The sequence below is a fragment of the Aethalodelphis obliquidens genome, unplaced genomic scaffold, assembly GCF_003676395.1.
Source record: "Aethalodelphis obliquidens isolate GAN/ISIS:26980383/991018 unplaced genomic scaffold, ASM367639v1 scaffold64, whole genome shotgun sequence".
In the NCBI taxonomy this organism is placed as follows: Eukaryota; Metazoa; Chordata; class Mammalia; order Artiodactyla; family Delphinidae; genus Aethalodelphis; species Aethalodelphis obliquidens.
In genome coordinates this window covers 606,214-632,612 of record NW_020838008.1, presented here as the reverse complement: position 1 = coordinate 632,612, position 26,399 = coordinate 606,214, and the positions used below count along the sequence as shown (strand labels likewise).

The 26,399-nt window shown below is 43.2% G+C and overlaps 2 protein-coding genes across 11 annotated transcripts in view; one reads left to right on the top strand and one right to left on the bottom strand.

Annotated features, from left to right (window-relative positions):
* The window catches only part of UBAP1 (ubiquitin associated protein 1), a 56,085-nt gene extending 33,107 nt beyond the window's left edge, over window positions 1-22,978 (top strand). For 2 of the 3 annotated variants that reach the window (XM_027088966.1, XM_027088967.1), the window contains exons 3-7: window positions 6,471-6,595; window positions 12,016-12,939; window positions 19,827-20,009; window positions 21,122-21,223; window positions 21,835-22,978. In XM_027088966.1, coding sequence (XP_026944767.1) covers window positions 6,471-6,595; window positions 12,016-12,939; window positions 19,827-20,009; window positions 21,122-21,223; window positions 21,835-21,975 — 1,475 coding nt within the window. In that variant the 3' untranslated portion in view covers window positions 21,976-22,978. The remainder of the gene's footprint in view (window positions 1-6,470; window positions 6,596-12,015; window positions 12,940-19,826; window positions 20,010-21,121; window positions 21,224-21,834) is intronic. The other variant, XM_027088968.1, reaches the window with a different exon arrangement.
* Window positions 22,979-24,233: 1,255 nt separating this feature from the next.
* KIF24 (kinesin family member 24) overlaps window positions 24,234-26,399 on the bottom strand; it is a 60,088-nt gene continuing 57,922 nt past the window's right edge. For 6 of the 8 annotated variants that reach the window (XM_027088958.1, XM_027088959.1, XM_027088961.1 and 3 more), the window contains 2 exons: window positions 25,501-25,690; window positions 24,234-24,970 (listed from right to left, as the gene is read on the bottom strand). In XM_027088958.1, coding sequence (XP_026944759.1) covers window positions 24,830-24,970; window positions 25,501-25,690 — 331 coding nt within the window. In that variant the 3' untranslated portion in view covers window positions 24,234-24,829. The remainder of the gene's footprint in view (window positions 24,971-25,500; window positions 25,691-26,399) is intronic. The other 2 variants (XM_027088960.1, XM_027088962.1) reach the window with 1 other exon arrangement.

Genomic DNA, 26,399 nt, shown 5'->3' with positions numbered 1-26,399 from the left:
ATTATTACAGGGCTCTTTCAAAGTCTTCAAATGATATAGAGAGGCAGATCTGTAGTTGCCTCTGCTCACTTTCTCAAGGGAAAAGAGAGGACAGAGCCAAGGAGAGAGGAAAGACCTAGGGAGAGAAAAGAGCAAAAATGAAAAACTTAAATTTATAATCTTATTTCAAAAGATATGTTTTCTATCTTGAATCTTTAGAAACTCCTTTTTGATTGGAGTGAAAATAAGTTGGACCCCAGTTTATATGTTCCAGCTCAACAATCCAGAGAGAAGATTATAATTCTGAAGTTACCTGATCAATGATGACTTATTTTTTTAGGCCTTCCTCCATCTCTTTACATTCCTAACCAAAATTTTATTGTTTAAATGAAATGCTCTACCTGAGTAAAATTTGAGAAGGATTTTCTCTTTCTCTCTTTGGCTGCTTCTGCTTTAATTTGCTAAGCTCCTACTTGAATTTCAGTGGCTTTAGTTGGGCTGTTAGAATAACGAATCTTATTTTTAGATATCATGTAGTTTAAGGAATAGAAATTAAAGGGAATAGGTGGAGAATATTTAATAGGCAATCTTGTAGGCATCTGCATGCAGGAAATCAAATTCAGACTGGCCTTACAAGGCTGAAATTAGAAAGCCAGGAAACTGAGGCTACTACTCCCTCCATCTTTCACTGCTTTTCTCTGCAGATGTGCTCCATTTTTATTCTTCTGTTTATAGACTTGCTTTTTTGGCCTACTTGTGTAGAGTGCACAGGGCTAAAAATGGCCACCCCAGTTATGGTGCTTCTTGCTTGATCATATAGTGGCTAGCATCATATAGCTGAAGTTTTTGTATCTTTTGGTCAAGGGCGTATCTGACGGGAACATTTTAGTTTATGAGCCTCTGGGTTGGTTCCCCCTAAGTTAGGTATTATCTGACTCGGGGTTAGAGAGAGAGAGAGAGAGAGAGAGAGAGAGAGTGAGAGTGTGTAATTCTAGGGCACTTGGGGTGTGGACAAGGAGGTGACAACTGCTCTCATGACTGGATATGAAAATGCTTTTTATTCTGTTTAAATACTTGGGCTGACTATATCTTATGCTGTGCTGTCTTAGCACTAGTATTTGATTTTTCTTCAAGTTCATTCTTTTCAACTGAGGTTGAACTTCTTCCACTGTCATTAATAACCACATACCCCTAAATAATAGAATAAGAAATACAAACAGTTACTTTTCAAAGGCCTTTAAAAATATTGTCCTTATATCATGCAAATTGCAAACCTTTGGCTTAGTTTAAAGCACGCCTTTCCGACTGTCAATTCTCTTTACTTTTTGACTCATTTTCCACTTGTTTAATCTAAGAAAAAAGTTATTTTCCAGAAGTGACTTTTAAAGGATTTTTTAAAATGTTTCAGCAAACAGATAAGTTACTCTTTTAATATCTGGAAAAATGCCCTGATATTCTAATTTGGGAAAAAAATAAGTCTCTGTAATTGGACTTAATAAAACTAAACGCCCTCCTTTGAAATGCCAAGCTGTCATATTTATGACCATTTAGCTAACTTCTGGAAAGGTTTATTTTTCTCTTGGTTTAATTTCTACTAAGATATTGAAATACTTTTTCTATTGAGTGATAGAAAAAGGTGTTTTATTTTAGATTGTTTTCTTATTTTTATTATTGTTTTTTAATTTTTTGTTCACACTGTGCGGCATATGGGATCTTAGTTCCCCGACCAGGGATCGAACCCGTGCCCCCTGCAGTGGAAGTGCGGAGTCTTAACCACTGTACTGCTGGGGAAATCCCAATCTGTTATTGCTTTTTAAGTACAGAGTAATGTAGAGCAGTCAGCCATCATTTAATCATTGTTCTCCTGTATGTCATATGCTGCCCATCCCCCTTCTTTTAAGACTTTCTTTTGTTTGCAACATTTTAACTATGATGTACCTTGGTTTGATTTTCTATGTATTTATCCTGCTTGGAGTTAGCTAAACTTCTTGGATCTGTTAGTTGATGTCTTTTACTACTTTTGAAAATTTGCAGCCATAATCTCTTCTCACATTTCTTTTGCTCCATGTCTCTCTCTTATCCTTTTGAGACTCTAATCACGTATGCATAGGCTGTTTGATATTGTCCCAGAGATCTCTTAAGGCTCTGTTCCATTTTTTTTTTCTTTTTTTCTCTTTGTGTTTCAATTCTTTTAATTTCTTTTGACTTAATTTCAAGTTCTTTGATTCTTTCATCTTATGAGTATTGTCTTCTGATTAGCATAGCCTGGCTTATGAACTATCAAAATTTTTTTTCTATGATACTTAAGTTTTCATTTTTAGCGTTTCCATTTGTCTCTTTCTATTTCCATCTCTCTGTTGAAATTCCCTACCTGCTCACACATGTTCACCTATTCTATTAGATCCTTTAACATATTTATTATAGTTATTTTAAAGTTCTCTGATAATTCCAGTATCTTGGCTACCCCTGAATTTGGGTCTGATGACTGTTTCTTCTCTTGATGATGGATCACATTTTCTTCCTTTTTTGTGTGTCTTTTTTAAAATTTAATGCCAGATACTGCATATTAAAAAGCTGATTTTGTAGGTTATCTTGTTTTTTGTTAGGACATGAGTAACATTTTCTTTTGACTTCACATCCTGTATTGATATCTGTATAATTGTGTGTGTGTGTGTGTGTGTGTGTGTGTGTGTGTATGCGTGTGTCTCGCTCTATTTATCTATTGATGTAATTTTGCAAGTGTTACCTGACTTACAGCTTTAAGGTAATGATAGTCATGGGATTGCAATTTTCAGTTAATTTTGAGTTTGATCTGTTTTATTCTTCTTTTTCAAAAACCTCAATTTGAACGCACAGTAAAATCTGAATTAAGCATAATCCAGTTGCTACCCTCTATTAGGAATTTCTCTCCCCACATGGAATTACCTTTTTTCAGAAAAACAGGCAGGTCACAAGATCATAAACATTATCAGCAATTTAGAAAGAAAGGAAACAGAATGAAACCTTCCCAGAATTTATCCTGAGTCATTACACGTTCAGCCCAGTTCCTTCCACCATAGCATAATGGCGAGCAGTGTGCAGAACCTGACTTCAAGGAACTGCCACAGCCATCAGAGATGTACTTTCTTTTTTCTAAATGGAACTGAGGAAAATGGGCTCAGACATCTTAGAAAGATTTTCAGTAATAAAGACTGAAACTAAAAGGTACTTGGGGGTGAGCCAGAAGATTGTTAACCACAGTGCTTAATTCTCTGGGCCATGTGGTTGAGTTTTTACTGAATCTATTTAAAAAATAAAATGTATTGAGAAATAAGAGAAATTGATGTCTTTAAATAGATATTCTGATATATTGGATAAAAATGAATAGTTCCTAAGGCATAGTTGGTTATATTTGCAAAAATGTTCTTTTTAATCCTCACAGCAACATCATTCATTGTACTTATGGTAGTCTCTGGCCATCATTCAAAAAGTTGCTTTTCTTGTTGCCGCCTCTTAATGGCTTTTGCCCTTTAGCCCTACCCCCTCCTCCCAATAATCACAAAACTGTTTACTCATTCCCGGTTAACAGAGCTTAAAGGGGGGAGGGGGAAGGTTAGAAGATGTGCTAAGTCACCTTGGCATTGGCTTTGTTAGTGAAATGAAACTGCTTTTTAAAGCAATTACCTGTAATTGGTGCTAATGAAGGGAAACAGCAGTTGTTTCAAGGTGTTCTACTTGATCTGGTCTGTCTCTAAGCCAGGGCCTAGTTCCATTTATAGAATATAAATTGTCAGTGTATACAACACTGTCATAGTTTCCTAACTGAAAGGGTAGGCAAGGAAACTGAACACCCTTCTTGAAAGATATTATCATTTGGCTCAGATATCTCAAGTATAGTACTTTTTAACAGATGGTTTTCTCCCCTCAACTCCCCATTACCAATCTATAATAGAAGTATTCAATTAAGAAAATTTTGTTAATATTAATGTGGATAGGTTTTCTTAGATTTGTATATCATATATGCATATAAGTATTATTATAGATAGGATTTTTCTAATATGTGTGCGTTATATAATGAACCTACTTTGAATGTATACTTAAAATTTTCTTAAACAAAAGACTTAATTTTGTGATTATTAACTTGACTGTAAATCTTTCCAATGCTTCCTAGAAAATGCTAGTTCCAGCTTTGTTTCCAGTTAATCAGGGCACTAGCCAAAGTTAGACTCTAACTTTCAGTAACTTTTGAGCACCTGTTTCCATGGAAGACGGATAAAAGTTCTCTACAATTAAAAAGAGCGTTGCTTTTGATCTCTATAATATAAAGCATTTTATAAGTGGCAGAAGGTTTTAGTGTTATAACCAGAGTTTTGTTGGCAAGCTGTGATGGTACCTGATACTTTTTTTTGGTACCTCTGGTACATTTTTGTGACTTTCTGCAGAACCTTAGAAATGTGCTTACATCTTGCATGAGTACTCTGTTAAAACATTTTCAGGACTAGCTTTGCCATTTTAGGTAAATCATTTTGAATTTTAATAAATACTAATTGAGTGTGAGTTAGTGTGAGAGTTAAATACAAGAGAAGTGTAAGACCATGTCTTCTTTGTTTATTCTCATTGAGCAAATCTCATCTGCTGGATGTTATGCTGAGCTTGGGGGGGTGTGGATAGGAATTTGATCAAATCCTTGATCAAAGTCTCTGGTGCAGGGTGGGGAGTAGTATAAGGAAACAAACTATTAACAATACAGAATGGTAAGACATATTCTGAGATTGAGAAGGGAGTTCTTCTTAAGCTCATTCTTAAAGGGCAAGACATAATTAATCAAGTAAATAGGGGTGGGAATGTGACAGGCATTGCCAGCTGAGAGAACACTTACAAAGGTATGACCAACTTGGAAACTTTGCTAGAGTGTTAACAGTTATGGTTATGCCTCAGAAAAATTATTAAATTGAACACAGTTGTAGATTTAATTTGCTAGCTGAGTGAGAGATAGTTAAAATGTTTTAATTCTAGCTAGAAGTTATATGGGAAAGAGGTAGACGCCCTCCCCCAGGAGTGGGAGAGGGGGCCTATTCTTCTTTCTTTTGGAGGATTTCAGGTATATCAGAGCAATATCTACCTTGGGAAATGGGAATGATGACAAGATTACAAGTATATCCTGACCTTGCTTGATAAGTCTTGAAATCTACAGAGTTCTTAAAAGGAAGAGAAATCTCTTTATGGAAGAGGTGTAATTGTCTTATTCTGGACATGAGCACTCAAGAAAATATACTAGTGTGAGACCCAGAAGTAAGCCTTATTTTACTAGCTGCTAATACTCAAAAAGCAAAATTTATTTTATGAACTATGTTTCATTCTCCCTGATGCTTCTGCCAGTTAAGTTAGCCCCAAACCTGGTCCAGAAAAGAAATCATGACCTGATTTGGAGTGTATACCTAGTGAGAGTCACATACAAGAACCACTCTCATTTTTGTCTGACCCTATAAATCGATGATAATGTCCCGATCTTTCTGTATTATGCATCTGTGATGGGCAGAGAACATTTAGGGAGTTAAAGCAGTTCAGTTGTGTATGGTTTGTGTCTCCTGATAATCCTGGTCTGATTCCCATGGTCTTGTCTGGTTTTCCTTTTTTCCATAAGTGCTGTACTTCTTAAATATTTCCATATCTCTAGAATGTAGCTTAAAAAAAAAATCTAGAGTAGTTCTTTGTGTTAATTAAAAAATGATTCTTACTAAAGAAATCCTAATCAAGGAGGTTCTTTTGTGAAGATTCTATCATCAATATTCAATAAGTGCCTAATATGTACCAGGAAGTGCTGAGGTTTTGAGACTACATCAGTGAATAAAACAGACTTAAATACTTACCTGCAGGGAGCTTATATTCCACTGGGCAAGACAGACAATAAATATAATTAAAAGGCAAATTACATATATGTTAGAAGGTAATAAGTGCTATGGAGAAAAGATAGATGATAATGTGGGATTACTGCGGTGAGGGTGTGGTAGTAATTTTAAATAGGGTGGTCAGGGTAAGCCTCACTTAGAAAGTGCCATTTGAGCAAAGACTTGAAGGAGGTGAAGGAGTAAGCCATGTGAATATCTGAGGGAAGAACATTCCAGTTAGAGGAAGCAGCCAGTGCAGAAATTTTGAAGTAGTTTTGACCATGTCATAGTTGAGGAACAGAGGATCACTGTGACTTAGTTCAGTGAGCCAGGAATTGAGGGCAAGAGAGGTAATGGGCGTTGGGGAGGACTTTTAGGCTACTATGAGTACTTTGGCTTTTATGCTAAGTATAAGTGAATATAAACCCTAGTAAGATCAAGTAACCTCAAATAGGAGTCCTTATTAGAGATCTAGGGTCAGGAGAAGGTAAGCAGTCAGAGAAGGAACTCTGTAACTTCTAGTCTTAGGATAGCATAAATTAATGTTGTATCCTAGATGTAAGATTATACCAAAACAAATAATAAGTTCTTTGCTGATATTTTGTACTTTATTTTTGATTGTAGGGACTTTCAGTTACCTTGATGATGTCCCATTTAAGATAGGAGACAAATTCAAAACACCAGCTAAAGTTGGTCTACCTATTGGCTTCTCCTTGCCTGATTGTTTGCAGGTTGTCAGAGAAGTACAGGTAAGTGGTAATTTTTAGTTAAAGTTTAGTACATTTAACATTTTAAGGAGTAAGAATTTGCTGTATAGTGAAATAGAAAAAAAATTTCTCCTGTCTCTTATTTGTGTTTCTGATAGCTCCTGTTATCGCTTGGCTCACACTGTCTCACTCACTCACACACAGGCGTGCGTACACACACACGCACATTTATATATGTTTATATATCTGTTACAGATTTTGTGTAATCTGATTGTATGTTCCTGGGATTCTGTGCCTTGTCCAAAACAAATCCCCATTGCTCATCTGACGTGCTTCTTCCCCTCTTTCCTTCTCTCTATTAATGTCCTCATTACCTTCTTGGTCACTCAAGTTACGTAGTATTTTCTCTCTGCTGTGTCTTCCCTTTGCCATTCAGTTATTCCTTACCTTATTTTTTCACCTGGGCTATTTCAGTAGCCTCTTTAATGGGCTCCTCTGCTTACAGCATTTTCCTTCTATTTTTCATATTGTTTCTAGAATAATATTCCTGAATTTAAAAACTTACAGTGATTCACCAACCTTACTGAATCAAGTCTAGACATAAGGTTATGGTCGAGTACCTTAGCTCATCATCTCCTCTATATTCCCTCCAAACCAGGATACTGTAGCAATTTGTTGAATGTACTGTGTGTATTACCTGTCTTTACCATGCTTTCCTTATGAGTTGTTATCCCCACTTGAAATATTATTCTCTTTCTCACCATACTAAAAGCTGTCTGCTTGTTAAAAATTTATCTATTCTAGACTGTGCTTAAATGCCATCTCCTCAGTAGCTTCTTTTTCAGCCCTTACATTTTTAAAGCTCAGTTATTTATAAATGTATAAAATTACATCTTGAAAGCAGCAAATAGCGCCATGTTACGTGACTTCCTACACACTTATTGACTGCCTGCTTTTGAGTGACGCTCTGCTAGGGTTGAGGATAAAGATAAATGCCTTAACCACTTTCCTCAAGGAGCTTACAGTTTAGAGAAGGAGTTACATGGAAAAACAGAAAGGTACGCTACTCACCCAAACACTTCTTCCTGTGACTCTAGATTTTTTAAAATACAACTTCCTGGCAAAGAAGGGGGATTTACTAAGGAATTACCATGTTACTCTAAAATGTATTCTTTGAAAAAAAAAAATTGGGAATTCCCTGGTAGTCCAGTGGAAAGGATGCCGTGTTTTCACTGCCAAGGGCCCGGGTTCAATCCCTGGTTGGGGAACTAAGATCCCACAGCCAGGCAGTGTGGCCAAAAAAAATAATAATAATGAAAATAAATAAATAAATAAAATAAAATGTATTCTTTGTTTTACCTTCCAGTCTTTTTTAGGAAATAATCGTAGTGGGAGAACTTCAGTTATATTTTTTAAATAAAAGTTTTATTGATATAATTCACATACCACAAAATTTTCCCTTTTAAGGTATGCAAATAAATTTGTTTTTAGTATATTCACAGTTGCATAACTATCATTACCATCTCATTCCAGAATATTTTCATCACCCTGAAAAGAGACCCAGTGTCCATTAGCAGTCACTCCCTATTTTCCCCTTCCCCCAGCCCCTGGCAACCACTAAATCTACTTTCTGTCTCTCTGCATTTGCCTATTCTGGAATATCATATAAGTGGAATAATACAATATTTAGTCTTTTATATATAACTATTCATAAATATATATGTGACTGGTTTATTTTACTTCAGTGTTTTCAAGTTTTATCTATATTGTATGAATGAAGTATTAGTACTTCATTCATTATTATGGCTGAATAATTTCATTGTATTGATATATACCACAGTTTGTATATCCATTCATCAGTTGATAGACTTTTTTTTTTTTTTTTCTGGCTGTGTGGCTTACGGGATCTTAGTTCCCGACCAGGGATCGAACCCACGCCCCCTACAGTGGAAGCGTGGAGTCTTAAAACCGCTGGACCACCAGGGAAGTCCCCAATTGATAGACATTTTTGATAGTTTCCAATTTTTTGGCTTTTAGGAATAATGCTGCTGTGAACTTTTTTTTTTGGCTGCATTGGGTCTTCATTGCTGCGTGTGGGCTTTCTCTAGTTGTGGCAAGCCAGAGCTACTCCTCCTTGTGGTGCATGGGCTTCTCATTGCGGTGGCTTCTCTTGTTGCAGAGCATGGGCTCTAGGTGAGCGGGCTTCCGTAGTTGCAGCACGTGGGCTCAGTAGTTGTGGCGAGCGGGCTTATTTGCTCTGCGGCATGTGGGATCTTCCCTGACCAGGGATCGAACCCATGTCCCCTGCATTGGCGGGCAGATTCTTAACCACTGCGCCACCAGGGAAATCTGTGTTGTGAACATTTGTCTACAGGTTTTTGTGCAGACATGCTTTCAGCTTTCTTGGGTATATACATAGGAGTGGAATTGCTGGGTCATATATTAACTACGTTTAACCTTTTGAGGAATTGCCAGACTAATTTCCAAAGTGGCTGCACCATTTTACAATCCTACCTACACTGCATGAAGTTTCCAGTTCCTCTACATCCTTGCCAACTTTTGTTATCATCTGTCTTTTTAGTTATTTATGTACATCCTAATGGGTGTGCAGTGGTCTTACAGTTTTTGTTTTTGGTTTTTTGGCCGCGTGGCATTTGGGATCCTAGTTGCCAGACCAGGGTTTGAACCCACGCCCCCTGCAGTGGAAGCATGGCATCTTAACCACTGGACCGCCAGGGAATTACCCCTCTTATGGTGGTTTTGATGTACATTTCTCTAGCTACTAATAATGTTGACTATCTTAGATGTTTTTGAATACTGAATCGATACTCCTTTTGTGTATGGAGACTTTATTGGGCCAGAAGAGATAGAGATTTCCCTTATGAAGTTTTACCTTGTTCTGTTTCCTTGGTGGCTTTTTTATTGGCAGCAACAAATATTCAGTAAATACCACTCTGTGTGCAGAATACTGCTAGCAATATGATTTAAATAACACCTCCATTTTATTTCAGTAGTCCTCATATTATTTGCTGCCTCATTGATTCATTCAGAAGGCTTGTTTGGAATCCCACATCGTTGCTGTTAATAGGATTTGCTGGGAATTTTCTGTTTGATCAGTGTGATGCACTAATGAGTGCCTGGTACTGTGCCTGTCATACTCATCACACCCACTAATAACAAAAGAGGAGATCAAGGCTCCAAGCTCCATTCCTGTGTGGGCTGGCTGCAGTGTTTTTGTTCTCTAATTGCAGATAGCTTCCTTAAACTTTGACTGCCTAGGGTCTCCAGCGGGGGATTTGGCTGTGGTATTGGTGTGGTGTTGGCGCTGGCTCCCTCTCTATCCAGAGAAGAGTCAGACCTAGAGCCCTAGACAGCTTGAAGCTTCCTGTAACTTTTTCATATTTGCCCTTGCATGACAATACAAACTTGAGATTTCAGATTAAAAATCATCAAAGTGAGCCCGTAAAACATACATAAACCTTTGCACCCAGGTCCGGAAAGTTTTCACTGAAATGGTGGTAGTGGCCACAGTAGTGGAGGGTGGCCTTTAGTGTCACGGTTTAGAGCAGACTCTGGTTCAGCGATTCATGGACTGGAATTGCCATGTAATAGCTGTGTAATCTTGTACATATTTTAAGGTTTTTATAAGGATTAAGTAAAATAATGCATTTATAATGCTTATTCTGGTTCCTGGTACTCCATAAATGTTAGATGATGTTATTATTTATTATTGTACACTCAAAAATCACATTCTTTTTCACTGTAATATTTCTGCTGTTTTTTCCTTTCTGTTTTTTCTTATGTTCCAAGTATTCTACATTACTTTGGTAATTACAAAAAAACAAAAAAGCACTAAAGAGGAAAGAAATTTACACTTGTCTTTGGGAGTAAAACTTCAGAGATCTGTGTTTACAGGCAGTGGGAAGTTGGTCACAGCCTCAGTTTTTGATGGAGGAAACCAGTTGCATAATTGGATTTCCTCCACAGTTAGAAGCAGCAACCTTTGCCCAGTGCTATTTTCTCACTATTCAGTTAGTGGTAGAAAGGAAGCCCTGTGATCCCCCAAGTGTCTTTTTGGGGCCCAGTAACTGGCTCAGGGTGTGTAAGTGAACTTCTTGACATGTGCGTTTCCAGGCTTCTTTTGTGTTGTTTGAAGCTGAAACGTTTAGGGATGACCTGAGGCACTTTATTATGTTTCTTCTACTCTAAAACTCTAGGCCTACGTGGCTCTAGGTCATGGTAGGCCTCCTTCCTCTCCCTTTCTCCTCTTTACTCTTATCGCGCCTCCAACCTTGAATGTGCACACATTGTTTAGCTTTTACTCTTTTCCACAGTGGTTGCGCCAGTTTACACTGCCACCAACAGTGTGTATGAAGGCTCCCTTTTCTCCCCATCCTCTCCAACACTTGTTATTTCTTGCCTTTTTGATAATAGCCATTTCGCTGGGCGTGAGGTGATATCTTATTGTGGCTTTGATTTGCATTTCCCTAATAATTAGTGATGTTGAACATCTCTTCATGTGCCTCTTGGCCATCTATATGGCTTCTTTGGAAGAATGTCTATTCAGATCCTCTGGCCATTTTTTAATCAGGTTGTTTGCTTTTTGTTGAGTTTGTATCATAAAATCTTAATTTGGTTATGTCTAGATTTCTTAATAAGCAGTTTTTCTACATTTAGAGTACAGTCTGTTCACTGTAATTTGGTAGTGGTTCAGAGCATAAAATCTGTTGTCAGACTGCCTGGGTTCAGATCCAGGCTCTACCGCTTAACAGCTTTATGACCTTGAGCATAGCCCCTATAATTGCTGAAAAAATCTAGAGAACTAATATATAAAAAGTGCTTAGAATCATGCATGGCACCTTGTAAGTGCTTAAATACTAGGGGCTGTTGTTTTTATTGAGTGCGGGATCTATTTAGGGCATTGTGTTAGATAATGGAGACCTTAAGAGGGTCTAAAGCCCAGTTGCTGCCCACAAGAGGCTTGTGATAGTGTTGGGGAAATGTTTAGAGGAAGACTAAAGCTACTTGTGGTCACATGCGCTCAGCATCAAATGATAGAGACAGACACTATGTAAGAGTTCAGAGGAAGGAATGGGCCATCAGGAAAGCTTTATAGAGGAGGCAGCTGAGTTCTGCCTGAGCCACCAATGAAGAATTCTAAGAAGGGAAATAGCCTGAGGGGAGAGAAGCAAGGGAAGTGGCAAGGTACATTTGGCCTGGTATGTAGGATTAGAGGTGAGAGGAGCCCTTTCTAGTTAATTTCTAGAAGTAACCAGGGAGCATAGTTTGATTAAATCAAGTAAGATTAGGAAGTCTTAGTTTTCCTGAGTGGGGATCCTCCCATACACCTTAATAAATGCTGCCTTGCCAGGGTGAGGAAGAAGTGAATTGGGTGGAGGAATTGGGTGGGGGAGGGGCAGCCACCTGGGTTCACACTTCCTTTATCTGATATATCTTTGCAGTATGACTTCTCTTTGGAAAAGAAAACCATTGAGTGGGCTGAAGATATTAAGAAAATCCAAGAAGCCCAGTGGGAAGCAGAGCGCAAGGCTGAGGAAGCAGAAGCTAAGGTGAATTCTAAGAGTGGCCCAGAGGGTGACAGCAAAATGAGCTTCTCCAAGACTCACGGTACAGCCACAATGCCACCTCCTATCAATCCCATCCTTGCCAGCTTACAGCACAACAGCATCCTCATGCCGACTCGGGTCAGCAGCAGTGCCACAAAACAGAAAGTTCTCAGCCCACCCCACACAAAGGCAGATTTCAATCCTGCTGACTTTGAGTGTGAAGAAGACCCGTTTGATAATCTGGAGTTAAAAACTATTGATGAGAAGGAAGAGCTGAGAAACATTCTGGTAGGAACCAGTGGACCCATTATGGCCCAGTTATTGGACAGTAACTTGCCTAGAGGTGGCTCTGGGTCTGTGTTACAGGATGAGGAGGTCCTGGCATCCCTGGAGCGGGCAACCCTAGATTTCAAGCCTCTTCACAAACCCAATGGCTTTATAACCTTACCACAGTTGGGCAACTGTGAAAAGATGTCGCTGTCTTCCAAAGTGTCCCTTCCCCCCATCCCTGCAGTAAGCAATATCAAGTCCCTGTCCTTCCCCAAACTTGACTCTGATGACAGCAGTCAGAAGACAGCCAAGATGGCAAGCACTTTCCATAGCACATCCTGCCTCCGCAGTGGCACGTTCCGGAATTCCCTAAAGCCTTCCACCCAAAGCAGTGCCAGTGAGCTCAATGGGCATCATGCTCTTGGGCTTTCAGCTTTGAACTTGGACAGTGGCACAGAGGTGCCAACCCTCACCCATTCCCAGATGCCTTCCCTCTCTGTCTTGTCTGTGTGCACAGAAGAATCATCACCTCCAAATACCTGTCCCACGGTAAGCCTTTTATAAATTTATTTATTTATTTTTGGTTGCGTTGGGTCTTCATTGCTGCGGGCGGGCTTTCTCTAGTTGTGGTGAGCGGGGGCTACTCTTCATTGCGGTGCGCGGGCTTCTCATTGTGGTGGCTTCTCTTGTTGTGGAGCATGGGCTCTAGGCACGCGGGCTTCAGTAGTTGTGGCACACGGCCTCAGTAGCTGTGGCTCGTGGGCTCTAGGGCTTAGTAGTTGTGGCACACGGGCTTAGTTGCTCCACGGCACGTGGGATCTTCCCAGACCAGGAATCAAATCCATGTCCCCTGCATTGGCAGGCAGGTTCTTAACCACTGTGCCACCAGGGAAGTCCCACGGTAAGCCTTTTAAATCCCCCTGAATTAAAGCTCCACAGATTTCTAAATTCTACCCAGCAGTTGCCACCCTCACATTCTTCTTTGCAAGGTTTAGGGCAGGATGGGGCATGACCAAATTGACCTTGCTTACATTAAGTATATGTAGTTCTGTTTATTTTTCTGAGGACAGAGATTATTAGCTTTGCACCTAACCTGGTTAATGTTGGCTTGTTCCTCCCTGCATCTTTTTGGTCTTTTCCTTCAAAAAGATAATGTGTATCATGTGAATGATGTTTTCCTGCCTAATCAATTTGTTCTTTTCTGTGCTGCCATGTCTTGTGTTTGCATTTTTTAAAGGCTTTCTTTCTTTGTACCTTTTTACTTTTTCCTATTAGCTTTCTTAATTTTTTTATGGTTGCTTGGTATTCCTCCTTTTATCTTCTCCCTACCTCCCTCTCCTTCCTCTTTCCATCTCACTCTGCCTTGAAGTTTGGCTCTTTTGTGTTTGACTAATTTGGGGTTATGTTTTTCAAACTGGGCGGTACTTTAGTAACTGGGGCATAATTTGTATGGGAAGTTTCAGCAAAAGATAGAAATTTGTCATTTTTAAACCTATAGGTTTTAATCCTGCAATTACTTTTTTTTTCTTACTACTAAGAATTGTGCAGTTTTCTCCAAAGGGAGGGAGAGGGGAAGGTTGGAAGTCAGATTTAGTGTTGAAGGGTGGATTGATACGAAAGTTGTAATTTGTATCATCTTGAAGAAAATCTGATTTGTCACACAAGAGAGATGCATACATATATAGGGAGGTTACTTTATGTGGTTGTTTCAGCCCCACAGAACAATTGCATTATAGAATAGAAATCACAGAAGACCAAGAACCTTTTGCTACACCAGTTCAGATTTTTTTAAATGACAGCATATCAAGACAGTATTTAGAGCCAGAAAGGAGCCTGATTGTATTAGTGGGAAATCTCTGAGAGACCATAATAAGCCTGCTATTAGCTGGTAGAAAAGATGAGCCTTGGCCTGCCTTACAAAGAGTGCAAGTTCCCAGCAGTGACATTCTTGGTAAATGATTTTCTCTGTGTGAGTGCTTCCATTGTCAGAGCTTACTGCTGCCCGTAAACTTCCATGGACCCTGGCCCAGAGAAACTAAATAGAGTGCATAACATCTCCTAGGGTGGACCTTATCCTAATTCCTCCTGGTTTGTGGTTGGACTTTGGTCAGCAGGATACTCCTCTTCGCTTTGTGACTCATTGTGTGCTTTAGAGGAATTAAAAGCACTCTGAAAGGTTCCCCCACCCCCACCGACTTAGAGTGTCAGCGGAAACCATGCTTCTCCCTGGCCTGGGGACTGACTGCCTTTGGGGGGCAAATATAAACAGAGTTGGAGTTCTGATGATCTTTTTTTTTTTTTTTTTTGCGGTATGTGGGCCTCTCACCGTTGTGGCCTCTCCTGTTGCGGAGCACAGGCTCCGGACGCACAGGCTCAGTGGCCATGGCTCACGGGCCCAGCAGCTCTGTGGCATGCGGGATCCTCCCGGACCGGGGCACGAACCCGCGTCCCCTGCATTGGCAGGTGGATTCTCAACCACTGCGCCACCAGGGAAGCCCAGAGTTCTGGTGATCTTTTAAGGAAGTCATGACCCTTACCTCCAGGGAGCAAAGCCTAGTTCTCATCCTGGCTTTCTATCCTTAGTGCGAGTCTTTGAGGCCCACGGTAGGAGCTTCCCAGTGAGAGAAGCACTTCTCTCCAAGATAGGGACTTGAGGCAGGTGGGTGGTGATGGTGGTCAGCTGGACTGTATACATCCTTCAAATAGGAACTCCTAGGGAAGTGTTCCTGGAATTTGGTTCTTGTCGGCTATTTCAGGCCCAGTGTTTGGGTCTCATTTTTTAGATTTTGATTTCATGTTTCACTGTTTTATATAAACTAATCTTAGAAGTTGAGAACTCCATGGGATCATGTTAAGAGGAACAATCTTGTGATGTGCCCTTATTCTGTGTCCAGCATAGACCTGCCTGACCTAGCACCAGGGCCTCTTCCCACTGCCCCTCAACCCTTCAAGGAGTCTTGCTCTGCTCACAGGTTAGGCTCATTCTGCCATTGGGTTCTCTTTCTCCGGCTATGGATATCTATTTCCCACTTTTTCACAGTTACTTCAGCAAAATATTTGCCTTTTTCCTTATACTTCTGAGTTCTCAATTTACTAATTTTGGCCAAGAAGCATACGAGTAGTGCCAGTTTGCTTTTAAATTGTATCCTAAATAATTTTCATTACATACAATCTCTTAGCTTTTCGGTGTTTGAATCTGTTGATCGTTTCTTATGTTGCCATTGCTTTAATACTTACAGTAGAGTCCTTCTCCATCTCTAGATTTAAAAAATGAGGGACTTCCCTACCAGTCCAGTGGTTAGGACTTGGCGCTTTCACTGCTGTGGCCCCAGGTTCAATCCCTGGTTGGGGAACTAAGATCCCACAAGCCATGTGGTACAGCCAAAAAAAGAAGAAAAAGAAAAGGAAGAAATAGGAAGCCTCAAAAAAGAAATAAACAAATGAAAAACATTTTTAATAAATAAAAATAAAAAATGAATTTATTTTTATCAAAGTACTACAGACATATTTTAATGAAATCAAGTAGCATTTAAAAGGCTTGTATTGAAAAACAGTAGCTCCCTGCCTCACCTCTCCCCAGTTCCAGTTTTGCTTCCCATAGTCAGGCACTTTTGACCTTTAAACTGTTTATGCTGGGATTTATCTCTGTATTTCTGAATTAGATGCTTACATTTTTTCTAAATTTATCAATTTTAGACAGGTTTATACTTCCTGTTGCAGTAGTTGAGGATTTAGCTCTGATAATAGCCCCTTCTCTACCTTCTTCCTGTACCTCCCATCATATTTATATCACAAATTTCGGTTCAGTTAATGTTATTGTTCATATTATTATGGTTGGGTAAATATTTATTACTGAGTTCAGATGGTGTACTCTGGTGATGATGATGATTTTTTTGGTAGCTTTTTGTTTCTCTAGTTTAACTGCCCCATTAAAAAAGTCTGCATGGTTTCTTTGTGCCTGTTGCTAATTTTGTCCAAATGCTCCAAAAGAGCTGCCAAAGACCTAATGATAATTTTCTTGTTCAAATACATTCAAGCATGTTGGTCAACCTGTCTGATTTTGTCTTTTTGGCGGGGGGGGGGGGGGGGTTCTTTGTTGCTGCGTGCGGGCTTTCTCTACCTGTAGTGAGCAAGAGCTACTCTTCGTTGCGGCGCGCGGGCTTCTCAGTGCAGGGGCTTCTCGTTGCGGAGCACGGGCTCTAGGCACACGGGCTTCAGTAGTTGCTGCGCATGGGCTCAGTAGTTGTGGTGTGCAGGTTTCAGTAGTTGTGGCTCGTGGGCTGCAGAACACAAGCTCAGTAGTTGTGGCGCGTGGGCTTAGTTGCTCCACAGCATGTGGGATCTTCCCAGACCAGGGATCAAACCCGTGTCCCCTGTGTTGGCAGGCAGATTCTTAACGACTGCGCCACCAGGGAAGTCCTATTTTTGAGTCCTTGAATATCTAAAAATGTCTTAATTTTACCCTCACATGTGAATAATACTTTGGATTTAGATTTCTTAGTTGAAGGTCATTTTTCTTCAAGAATTTTTAAGACATTGCTCCCTTAAAAAAAAAAAATTCAAATTTAAGTATAAGCTCCACTGATTTCTAGCAATACAGTGCTATTCTGATTTCTTCCCCTACTCCCACAAGCTTTCTTTTCTTCATTTCTGGAGATTAGAAATTTACCAGTGATGGGCTTTGTTCATTCATTGTGCTTGGCCCTCCTGGATCCAAAGGCTCAGCTCAGTTTTCAAAATCTGGTTGATGTGGTTCGTTGCTTTGTATTTTCTTTTTTGTATTTTCTATCTCTTTGACTTTATGTTTTACTTTCTGGGATATATCCTTGCCTGTGTATAACCCTTTTTTTTTTTAATATAATCTTTTAAATAAAATTTTTACTTTATTTTAAATTTCCAAGTGTTTTGTCTTTTCCCTCTTCTGGTTTGGTCTTATGTTGGTGGCTTTGGCTTTCTATTCACATTTAAGAGTGAGGCACTAAAATAAATCAAAACGGAGAATGTGTATGTTGGGGTGTGCTTGCTGATCATGAAGATTCACTATAGGCTGAAGGTTAGTTGGCTTTGAGGGGAGCTCTGCAAAACATCAACATGTGAAGGTCTTGGGGGCTATTAAAATTTATCTAGAGAGTTCTGCTTGAATGCTAAAGAAGGTGGGGAATGCTGGTGTAGTTACTTAGTCCCTTTTGGTTCTTGCACCTCACTCTGCCATATGCTGTGCTTGGTATCCTTAGTCCTTTTGGCTCACGTTTTCTAGAGACTTAATGTTCTGCCTCCTGCAAAGGTGAGGTGGGGAAGGTCTGCCTGAGGGTTTTCTGCTCTGATCACTGCCTTCGTTTCTTGCCTTATCCCAACAGTACCCGGTGCTTCCAAATGCTGAACCCGTCTCTCTCGGGGTCTCCAGGGGCGTGTAACTTCATTGCCTCTGCCCATTACTCTGCCTCCATTAGCATTCCACCTTCTAAAATTTCATTGAAATATATTGTCCTCTGCTGTTCCCTCTTTTTCTTTGACCTTAAAGGTTAATACAGTTTTAATTGTTTTATTATCATTTTAGTGGGTTTTGGAGGGGAGGAGAATCAGTGTCAACTTATTGTGTTAAATGAAAATCCCCCCTTTGAGATCCTAATAGAGCTCCACTTATTCAGTAACTGATTAGGGGTAAGTTTCAAGCTCAAAGCCAGGCCTTAGGCATCTAGAAATGCATGTGTCATGGAAACTAACCTCTAGGAGCTCATACTGTGTGTAATAAGTACTGTGCCAGCAGTGCGACCAAAATGCTGTTTGGCTATTGGTATTCTCAAGCCCAGGTAGAGCCTGCCCCTGAAAAGAGAGACAATCTTGGGGCCTGCAGTGGCCAGAGGGTGTGATGCAGTTCCCATGCCCTGTCGTGACTCCTGTAACCTAATGACTGAGCCCCACGATTGGACTGCCTGGAGTATGCTGTGGGTGAGATGGTTAAGCAGAAACTACTGGCTTTTAGGCCTGTAGAATCTTCTTGGTTTTTCCCAGCTGACTTGGAGGAGAGCATCCAGTTATAGCTATATAATTTGTTTTTAATATTTTATTTTTAGTTTAATAATATATTTTAAAATATGTTTGTTTTTGGCCACTTTGGGTCTTCATTGCTGCGCACGGGCTTTCTCTAGTTGCGGCGAGCAGGGGCTACTCTTCATTGTGGTGCGCGGGCTTCTCATTGCTGTGGCTTCTCTTGTTGTGGAGCACGGGCTCTAGGCACGTGGGCTTCAGTAGTTGTGGAGCGTGGGCTTCAGTAGCTGTGGCTCGTGGGCTCTGGTGCACAGGCTCAGTAGTTGTGGTGCACGGGCTTAGTTGCTCTGCAGCATGTGGGATCTTCCCGGACCAGGGCTCGAACCCGTGTCCCCTGCATTGGCAGGCGGATTTCAAACCACTGCACCACCAGGGAAGTCCGGAGCTATATAATTTTGAACATGCTTTTAGGATAGCAGGCTCCTTCCCCTCCTCCCTCCCCCACCCCGGCCCCCCGCAAAAAAAAAAAGAAAGAAAGAAAATTTTGTTGAAAAACTTTCCCTGGTTCTTCAGAGCTGGGCCAAGCTGTCAAACAGCTTGTGACCTTGTTCCCATGGTGGTTCTGTCCTTTGGCCTGGGAGTGAGCTGCCTTTTTGCCTTGGGGCTGACTCATTATCAGAAGTGGTGCGAGGATTTAATCCTGGGAATCTGTCCACCAGTCAGGCTGGGGTTAGTAAGGTCCAGTAGCAGCAGGGCCCTAGAGACCACAGTCCAGTCCTTGAGGGCACAGCCTGGAGTGGGTAGCAGTCCTTCAGTCTTGGCTCCGTACAACAGCAGCTATTGCAGGGAATCAAAGCACAGTGCATGGTGTGGGGCAGAGATGGAGTGCCCTCAGAGCACGGGAGCCCTGAGCTGGCCAAGTGTGGGAACTGCGCTGGCAGTCTCTGCCCAGCCAGCGATAGTAGAAGCGAGGATGGACACATTACTGGCAGAGTCAGTCCAGAGTGGGGGTGTTTGAGGTTACTGATCCCTTTAGGACTCAGATACGGCAGCCTACGAAAGGGATAAAGGAGCCTTGGAGAGAAATAACAGCAGCCAGCTTGGGCATCAGTCCCGAATGTAGTTTTCAGAACTTCTTTCTCCACCTCAAGCCCAGGGGGTTTGGGCATGGAAGGGCATGTGGCTCTTGTGGTGCTTCCTCACTCTGCAAGGTGGGATGAAGGCAGAGGACAGCCACAGTCGCAGGTGTCTTCCCAGTTTTTCTCTCTCTCAGCTGGAGCTCCCCTACCACTCTTCAGTCTTCTTCAGGATGTCTGGCCAGAAACCTGGCCCTTGCTTGCAGGCAGGTTGCTTGACTGGGAGGTTTCATTAGGTCAGAAACGACAAGCCCCTGGATTGGGCTACATGTCTTTCTTCTTGCCTTAATCCTTTTGTTTCTCCACCACCAGGTCACACCTCCTAATCTCTCAATGTCACAAGTGCCCAACACTCCCAGCTGTCCCCAGGCTTACTCTGAACTGCAGACGCTGTCCCCCAGTGAGCGGCATTGTGTGGAGACGGTGGTCAGCATGGGCTACTCATATGAGTGTGTCTTGAAAGCCATGAAGAAGAAAGGAGAGAATATTGAGCAGGTGAGCGGTTAGTCAGCCATGGGGCAGGGCGGGGGTAGGAGAGAGGTCCCACATCTCTGGAGCTGGAATAGTGTCTTGCCTTTATCCTAGAGTCCCTCAGACTCACAGCACCATTGTCTTTTCCTGTGACTTGAGGGGGTGTGGGCAGGACTCAGGGTGCTTTGTTGGGCAAACCAGCAGCCTCAGCAGCAGTGCTTTGCAGCTTCTGCTTTGGGGGCTGCTCTGAGACCTAGGCTGAAGGAGAGCTTTGAGAGTATTGGAGTTGTTGACTGTTACCCAGTTATCCCCTTCTCTGCCTCTCCTGAGACAGCATTCTAGGCTTGAGGTATGGTCAGATGTCTTCTTCCAGAAATGCTTATCCTGTCAGGACTGCCCAGGGAGTTCCAAAATAGTGTACTGGAGTCCTAAACCTTGGGGGCACTTTCTGACTTGGGTGGTTTCTTAGAAGAATATCTTGGGACTTCCCTGGTGGCGCAGTGGTTAAGAATCCACCTGCCAGTGCAGGGGACACGGGTTCGAGCCCCGGTCCGGGAAGATCCCACATGCCACGGAGCAACTAAGCCCGTGCGCCACAACTACTGAGCCTGTGCTGTAGAGCCCATGAGCCACGAGTACTGAGCCCACGTGCCACCACTACTGAAGCCCATGTGCCTAGAGCTCGTGCTCTGTGACAAGAAGTCACTGCAGTGAGAAACCCGCACACCACAACTAGGGAGAAAGCCTGTGCGCAGCAATGAAGACCCAGTGCAGCCAATGATGATAATGATGCTAATAATAATAAATAAATAAATTTAGAAAAAAGAAAAGTCACCATTAAAAAAAAAAGAATATCCTGCCTAGGCTGTGGAATTGACATCAGCTGGGAGATGTGAGTCAGCTGTGACAGGAACTCCTTTGAAAAATGGCTATGCATGTTTAGAAGGGTGTACCTATCAGCAAGTAGCCACTGAGGTACTGCTGTGTTGGACACAATTCAAGGCACAAAATCAAGTCCTATCTAGGATCTAATAGCCAGGGTGGGGAGCAGATGTCACACTTGTAGGTTTGTGTAAGACTTTTGGGAAGCGCAGACAAGAGTGGCAATAGGTGCTTAAACCTTTCTCTTTTCTTAGATTCTCGACTATCTCTTTGCACATGGACAGCTCTGTGAGAAGGGCTTTGACCCTCTTTTAGTGGAAGAGGCTCTGGAAATGCAGCAGTGTTCAGAGGAAAAGGTAGGAACCTTCATGCTTCACGGGAACCCTCTGGAAAGAAGGGACAAAGTAGTCTGTCTTGGTCCTCCTGGACTACAACCTTCATCCCTTCCAGTGACTGTAGGCAGAGGTAGTTGAAGCACAGAATTTCTCATGTCCAGAAAGGCATTTGGCTAGTTTGGCTCAGATAAAGTATCGGGTTGAAGACTATCTAGAATCCCAGGGAAGAGACGGGAAAAATGACCTGGGCAAAAAGCCAATATTTTTGGATGTTGGGGGAGATTGCTAGTCACTTCACCTAGGCTGCTAGCCAGAAAGCAGCCATTTCTGGGTTCAGTATCCTGCTGGGTGGGAACACAGATGTGGATGGTGGGACCTGAGTGAAGGTCAGCAAGGTTTGGGACTGGGCATGGCTCCTGATGGACGATTGGCCATGGCATCAACCTGTCTTCCTCCACAGCCTCGCTTCCTCTACGGCCCTCCTCTGCTTGCTAGGGGACCTCAGAGAGGCTCATGAGGCTCTGGCAAAGAACGCTCCCCCAAGCAGCCCCCTTACACACATATTCCTCCACTCAGCTGTGCTGTGTGGCTTGGACCCCTTTCTTGAGTCTGTATTCTCTTATTTCCCTTAGATGATGGAGTTTCTTCAGTTAATGAGCAAATTTAAGGAAATGGGCTTTGAACTGAAAGATATTAAGGAAGTTCTGCTATTACACAACAATGACCAGGACAATGCTTTGGAAGACCTCATGGCTCGGGCGGGAGCCAGCTGAGACCAGGCCCTGCCTAGGCCCTGCCACGGAGCACCCCCCCCCGCCGAAGGCCCTGAGGAGACCACCTGTGGGGAAGAAGGGGCACGCTTCCGGATTTTCTTTTGGGGGTGGAAGGTCAGGTGTAGAGACTGTGTTTGCCAAGTCTCTATGAGCCTAGGTCCTGAGCTGGGGAGAAAGTGGGGAAGATTTGGGCGTGCATATGCCCCCGGAACTGTCCCGGCTCCTTCCACAGTAAAAGTATTTGTATTCTGAGAAGTGTCCTTCCCACCTTGGCCATCCAGAGAGACTTCTCTGGTCTTTCTGGGGTCTGTATGGCCTCAGCCGAAACCTGTCCCAGCTGCCAAAAGGAGTTGGGGAGAAGGAGGTGGGAGGGCCAGACTCAGTGCTGCTCTGGGGCTAGATGTTTCCCTTCTCTGCAAGGGTGGACTGACCTCTAATCCAAGTTGAGTGCAATTGAAAGGTTCTTCCAGGGTTTTGTTTTTTTCCCCCTTTAACGATGTCACTTAGTGTTAACACTGGTTCTGCAATGTCTCTGAGGTGCAAAGAATGCCCTTTTCCCCTTGGGGCCCTGAGTTTGCCTTTTCTGCCAGGCAGTTACCATACTTCCCTGCCCCAGCCTGTTTCTTTTGGCCTGGTTTGGACCACAGTCTTCGGCTACCCGAGATTTTAGAGCCCCCTGCTCTAGAAAACAGTTGTCAGTTTAAGAAATCATTGGCCCCTTCCTAGCACATCAAGTGGGGAAGAAAGAGGCTGTGATTTAGTCACCCAGCACTAACTCCACCTCAGTTCTCCCTGGAGAACAGCCTCTCCCTCCAGCCCCCTGCTCTAGGATGACACAATGAATAACACCTAGTCATAGAAATTAGTCTTTGGTTTGTTTTGTATTATGTTGTACATCATTAAAGATCTAAATACAAAGGATATACAGTCTTGATGAATCTAAAGTAATTTGCTAACTATTTTGATTTTTCAGAGAGAACTACTAATAAAAATCTAAAAGGTATATCCTGCTGTGATAACTTCTTTATTGCCAAGGACTGTTATACTGCAGGGTGGAAGTGAGTGAGTGGTAAAGGGATTTGCTGGGGATGGAACAGGAGCTAACCATTTTCTGTCATTTCAGTACTTTCTTCCAACTCTTAGGCCCATGGGACCCAGGAGCTGGCCCCCCAGTCTGCCCTGGTTTTCGGTTTGTAAAGGCAGGTGTAGACAAGGGTCTGTTTAAACTTGACCTAGCCCAGTCTCTGGGTCAAGGACATAGACATATGCCTTCCTGCAAGACTGACTGTGGCGGTGAGACAGGCTGGGCCTTCAGGGGAATCACTCAGAAATGAGGAACAAGCCCCTTGTCCTCTGAGCAGCATCATGCATAATTATGTGTTCCACAGGCAGGACTGGGATTCAGACTGCTTTATTAGCTCTCAGTAGTGCTGATGTAGCTGATGGAACTAGATTTATCCCTAGAGTTTCTTGTCCTTATACTTAATACTGCCCCACAGTCCCTCCTGTGCTTTTGGCTTGGATGGGTCTCTAATTTTTTTTTAGTGATCACGTGAGGAGCGGGTACAGAACCTTTGGGCTGGGAAGCACCAAGCTGGAAAGAGGCTGCCCTCTGGTGGTCAGGTCAGGCATGGCCATTGTCTCAGAAAGCCCCTCTTCTGGCCTTTAAAATTAATTAAACCCTTCTTTTAAAAACCTGTAAAAGTTATCCTTTACCTGTAGGAAATCAAAGTTTCATACCAAAATGGTGCCAGGGCCAAGGGCTTTGACATGAATTTCAATTTGATCCAGGGTGGCCTTGGTTAAGTGGGCCACCTGGAGGCCACTTGGTATTTCTTAAGCTTCTTTCTGCTAAAAAGATACAGAAGGAACTCACATGAAGGTGTGCGTGTATGTGTGTAGAACTGCTTTACTCCTCCCTTCTTTCACTCTCATCTCACACTACTGACCAGAGCACTCAGTGCCAAGACCCTGAACACAGGCCATTGAGGGGGGAGTAGATTGCCAGGGCAGTCCCGGATGAGGGTGAGGCTAGGAGACAGACTTGCCTGAGATAACTGCAGCTCTTCCACTATTCCGTGAGGGCGTGGGGGTGAGGATTCACAGACAGGAGCCAGAGCATGACGCAGGTGGATGGTCCCAGCACAAGGTAGAGATTGGAAAAGAATAATGCAGTGACGCGAGCACCCTCTTCTGTCTAAATACTGGATTGCAGGGAGGGAGGGGAACTGGAAGCATAAAGCCTGTCCCACATCTGCTGCTATTAAAGACATCAAGGTTTATTCATTTTACATTTTCAAAAGCTAACTAAAGTCCCAAATCAATCTCCAAGGGCTGATGGGGCAGAGCTCACCCTCCCCCGCCCCACTAGCACCAATGTTTTCATTTTTGACCAAGTCCTGGAGAAAGGCACAGAATCCAGCTGATAAAACCTCTGGGCTCAGCATGTTATCTTCCCTAGCTTGTGACCTCAACACAACCTCTAGGTTACCACTGACCATCCCCCCATCCACTGATCCCCAAATTTAGAAACATCTACAGGGTTATTAGACCTAACTGTGTTTCCACAGACAAGGGGTCAGTAAAGGCAAATCCTCCTCCAGTCCCAAAGAAAAGGGAGGGGCCTATTAAGTTTTTCAGGCTGATCTGTCCTTCCTTACAGATGCTCCTGTGCTTAGAATTGAGGGAAGGATGCTTGGCCCTGAGAGAGGGGCTGGGGCCCAGCCAAGGCCACATGTGGCTAGGGAGAGGCTAGCATGGGCAGGACCAGGGAGTGGGTTCTGATATCTGTAGGGGGACCTGGCAGAGGCCCTCCAGCTCTTGAGAGCCCAGCCACCACATACTGGATCTTGTTCTAAGACACCACTGTCCTCTCAGGGGCCGCAGCTGGCCTGTGGCAGGCCAGGTATAGCTGCAGCTGGCTCCTCAGACTCTGGATGCACTTGGACTTCAGAGCCATGATTTCATCTAACTGGGTCACAAAATCTTCAAAATCCTGGAAAGGAAACAAAGGACAAGTGGAGCTTTTGCTGTTGCTGCCAGATCAGCTTTTCTAGTCCCTTCTCTTGTATGAAGATTTCAGAGCCCAGGCCCTTCCTCCAGCTGGAAAATCTGCAGGACAGTCACCATGGCACAGTGTGGGACCACTTTTCTACACAGAGAGGTATTTCGCAGGGCAGAAGGGTGGTTTTGTAGAAGTACCTCTGGTCTGCATAAGGCAAGTAAGTCACTGTTACCATCACAGGGAGGGGCACCAACAAGCCACTAGGAGGGCAGAATGGCAAAGAACAGAGGCTGGAAACATTTTGGCCTGGGAATGGGGAGTGTAGCACCATCTCCCACCTGTCCTTGCACGCCCTCAAGCCAACTCAGAGGGGTGGCAAGAGCAGGTCCAAGGCCTCAACAAGGTTAGAGTGTGACAGCAGACCCTTTCTGTACACACAGCTGCATCAAAAAAGGATGACACTCAAACTAGCTGCAGGCTAATTCCCAACAACCCCTGAGAGTCCGGCCAAGACCACTTACATTAGGAGCCAGCTGGCTCATCAGGGTCTCCTCCTTGAAGCCCAGCTTGGCCATTTCATCCAGCTGTTCCTGGTGTGCTCGGATGAGTACCTGCCTGGGAACCAGAGGGGATGCTGTGGTCCTCCGGGCCTCCCATCTCTCCTGGGCAGCTTTCTGGAAGTGAGCCTCATTTCCAGGCCAGGAGCTGCTTCTGCCCAAAGAGGCCGAGGCTGTGACCAGGACCAGCTCCCCAGCACCTCCTGCCCCTCACCCATTCTTTTCAGGCCTTGTCAAGGGGCTAGGGGGGTACAAATGAGATTCTGAGAAGAGATGGGCTTCTGGAGCAGCCCCCTGCCTCCAGATACACTGAGGCACAGGGCTGGATGCTGCTTCTCCTCCACAGGAGCTGCCCACATCTTCCCTGCAAGAAAGCTCAAGGCTGTGCCACTGCAGCTGGCACACTTGGCACAAGGTAGAGCCAGCCACCTAGCCTGCTGTGATTTCTACTTTCTTTGGGGAGTTCAGGGACCAAAGCAAGGGGGTTTGAGCTAGAAGCTGGAGGATCTGCCTTCTGTCAGAAGAATCCAGCTAATAAAACCTCTGGGCTCAGCATGTTATCTTCCCTAGCTTGTGACCTCCAACCTCTAGGTTACCACTGACCATCCCCCCATCCTCTGATCCCCAAATTTAGAAACATCTACAGGGTCATTAGACCTGACTGTGTCAGACTCCACTGATGGATAGAGACCACGGAAACAGCAAGACTGTCTACCTTGTAGAGGTGCACATCCCTACATGCCCTTCTCTTCGCCCAAGGCCCAGGCCTGAGCCCCAGCGAGCAGCTGGCAGACGGTCTGCCCAGGTATCAGGAGCCCTAGCAGAGGGCCGCAGCCTCACATAGGAAGCATCTGTTCCCATAG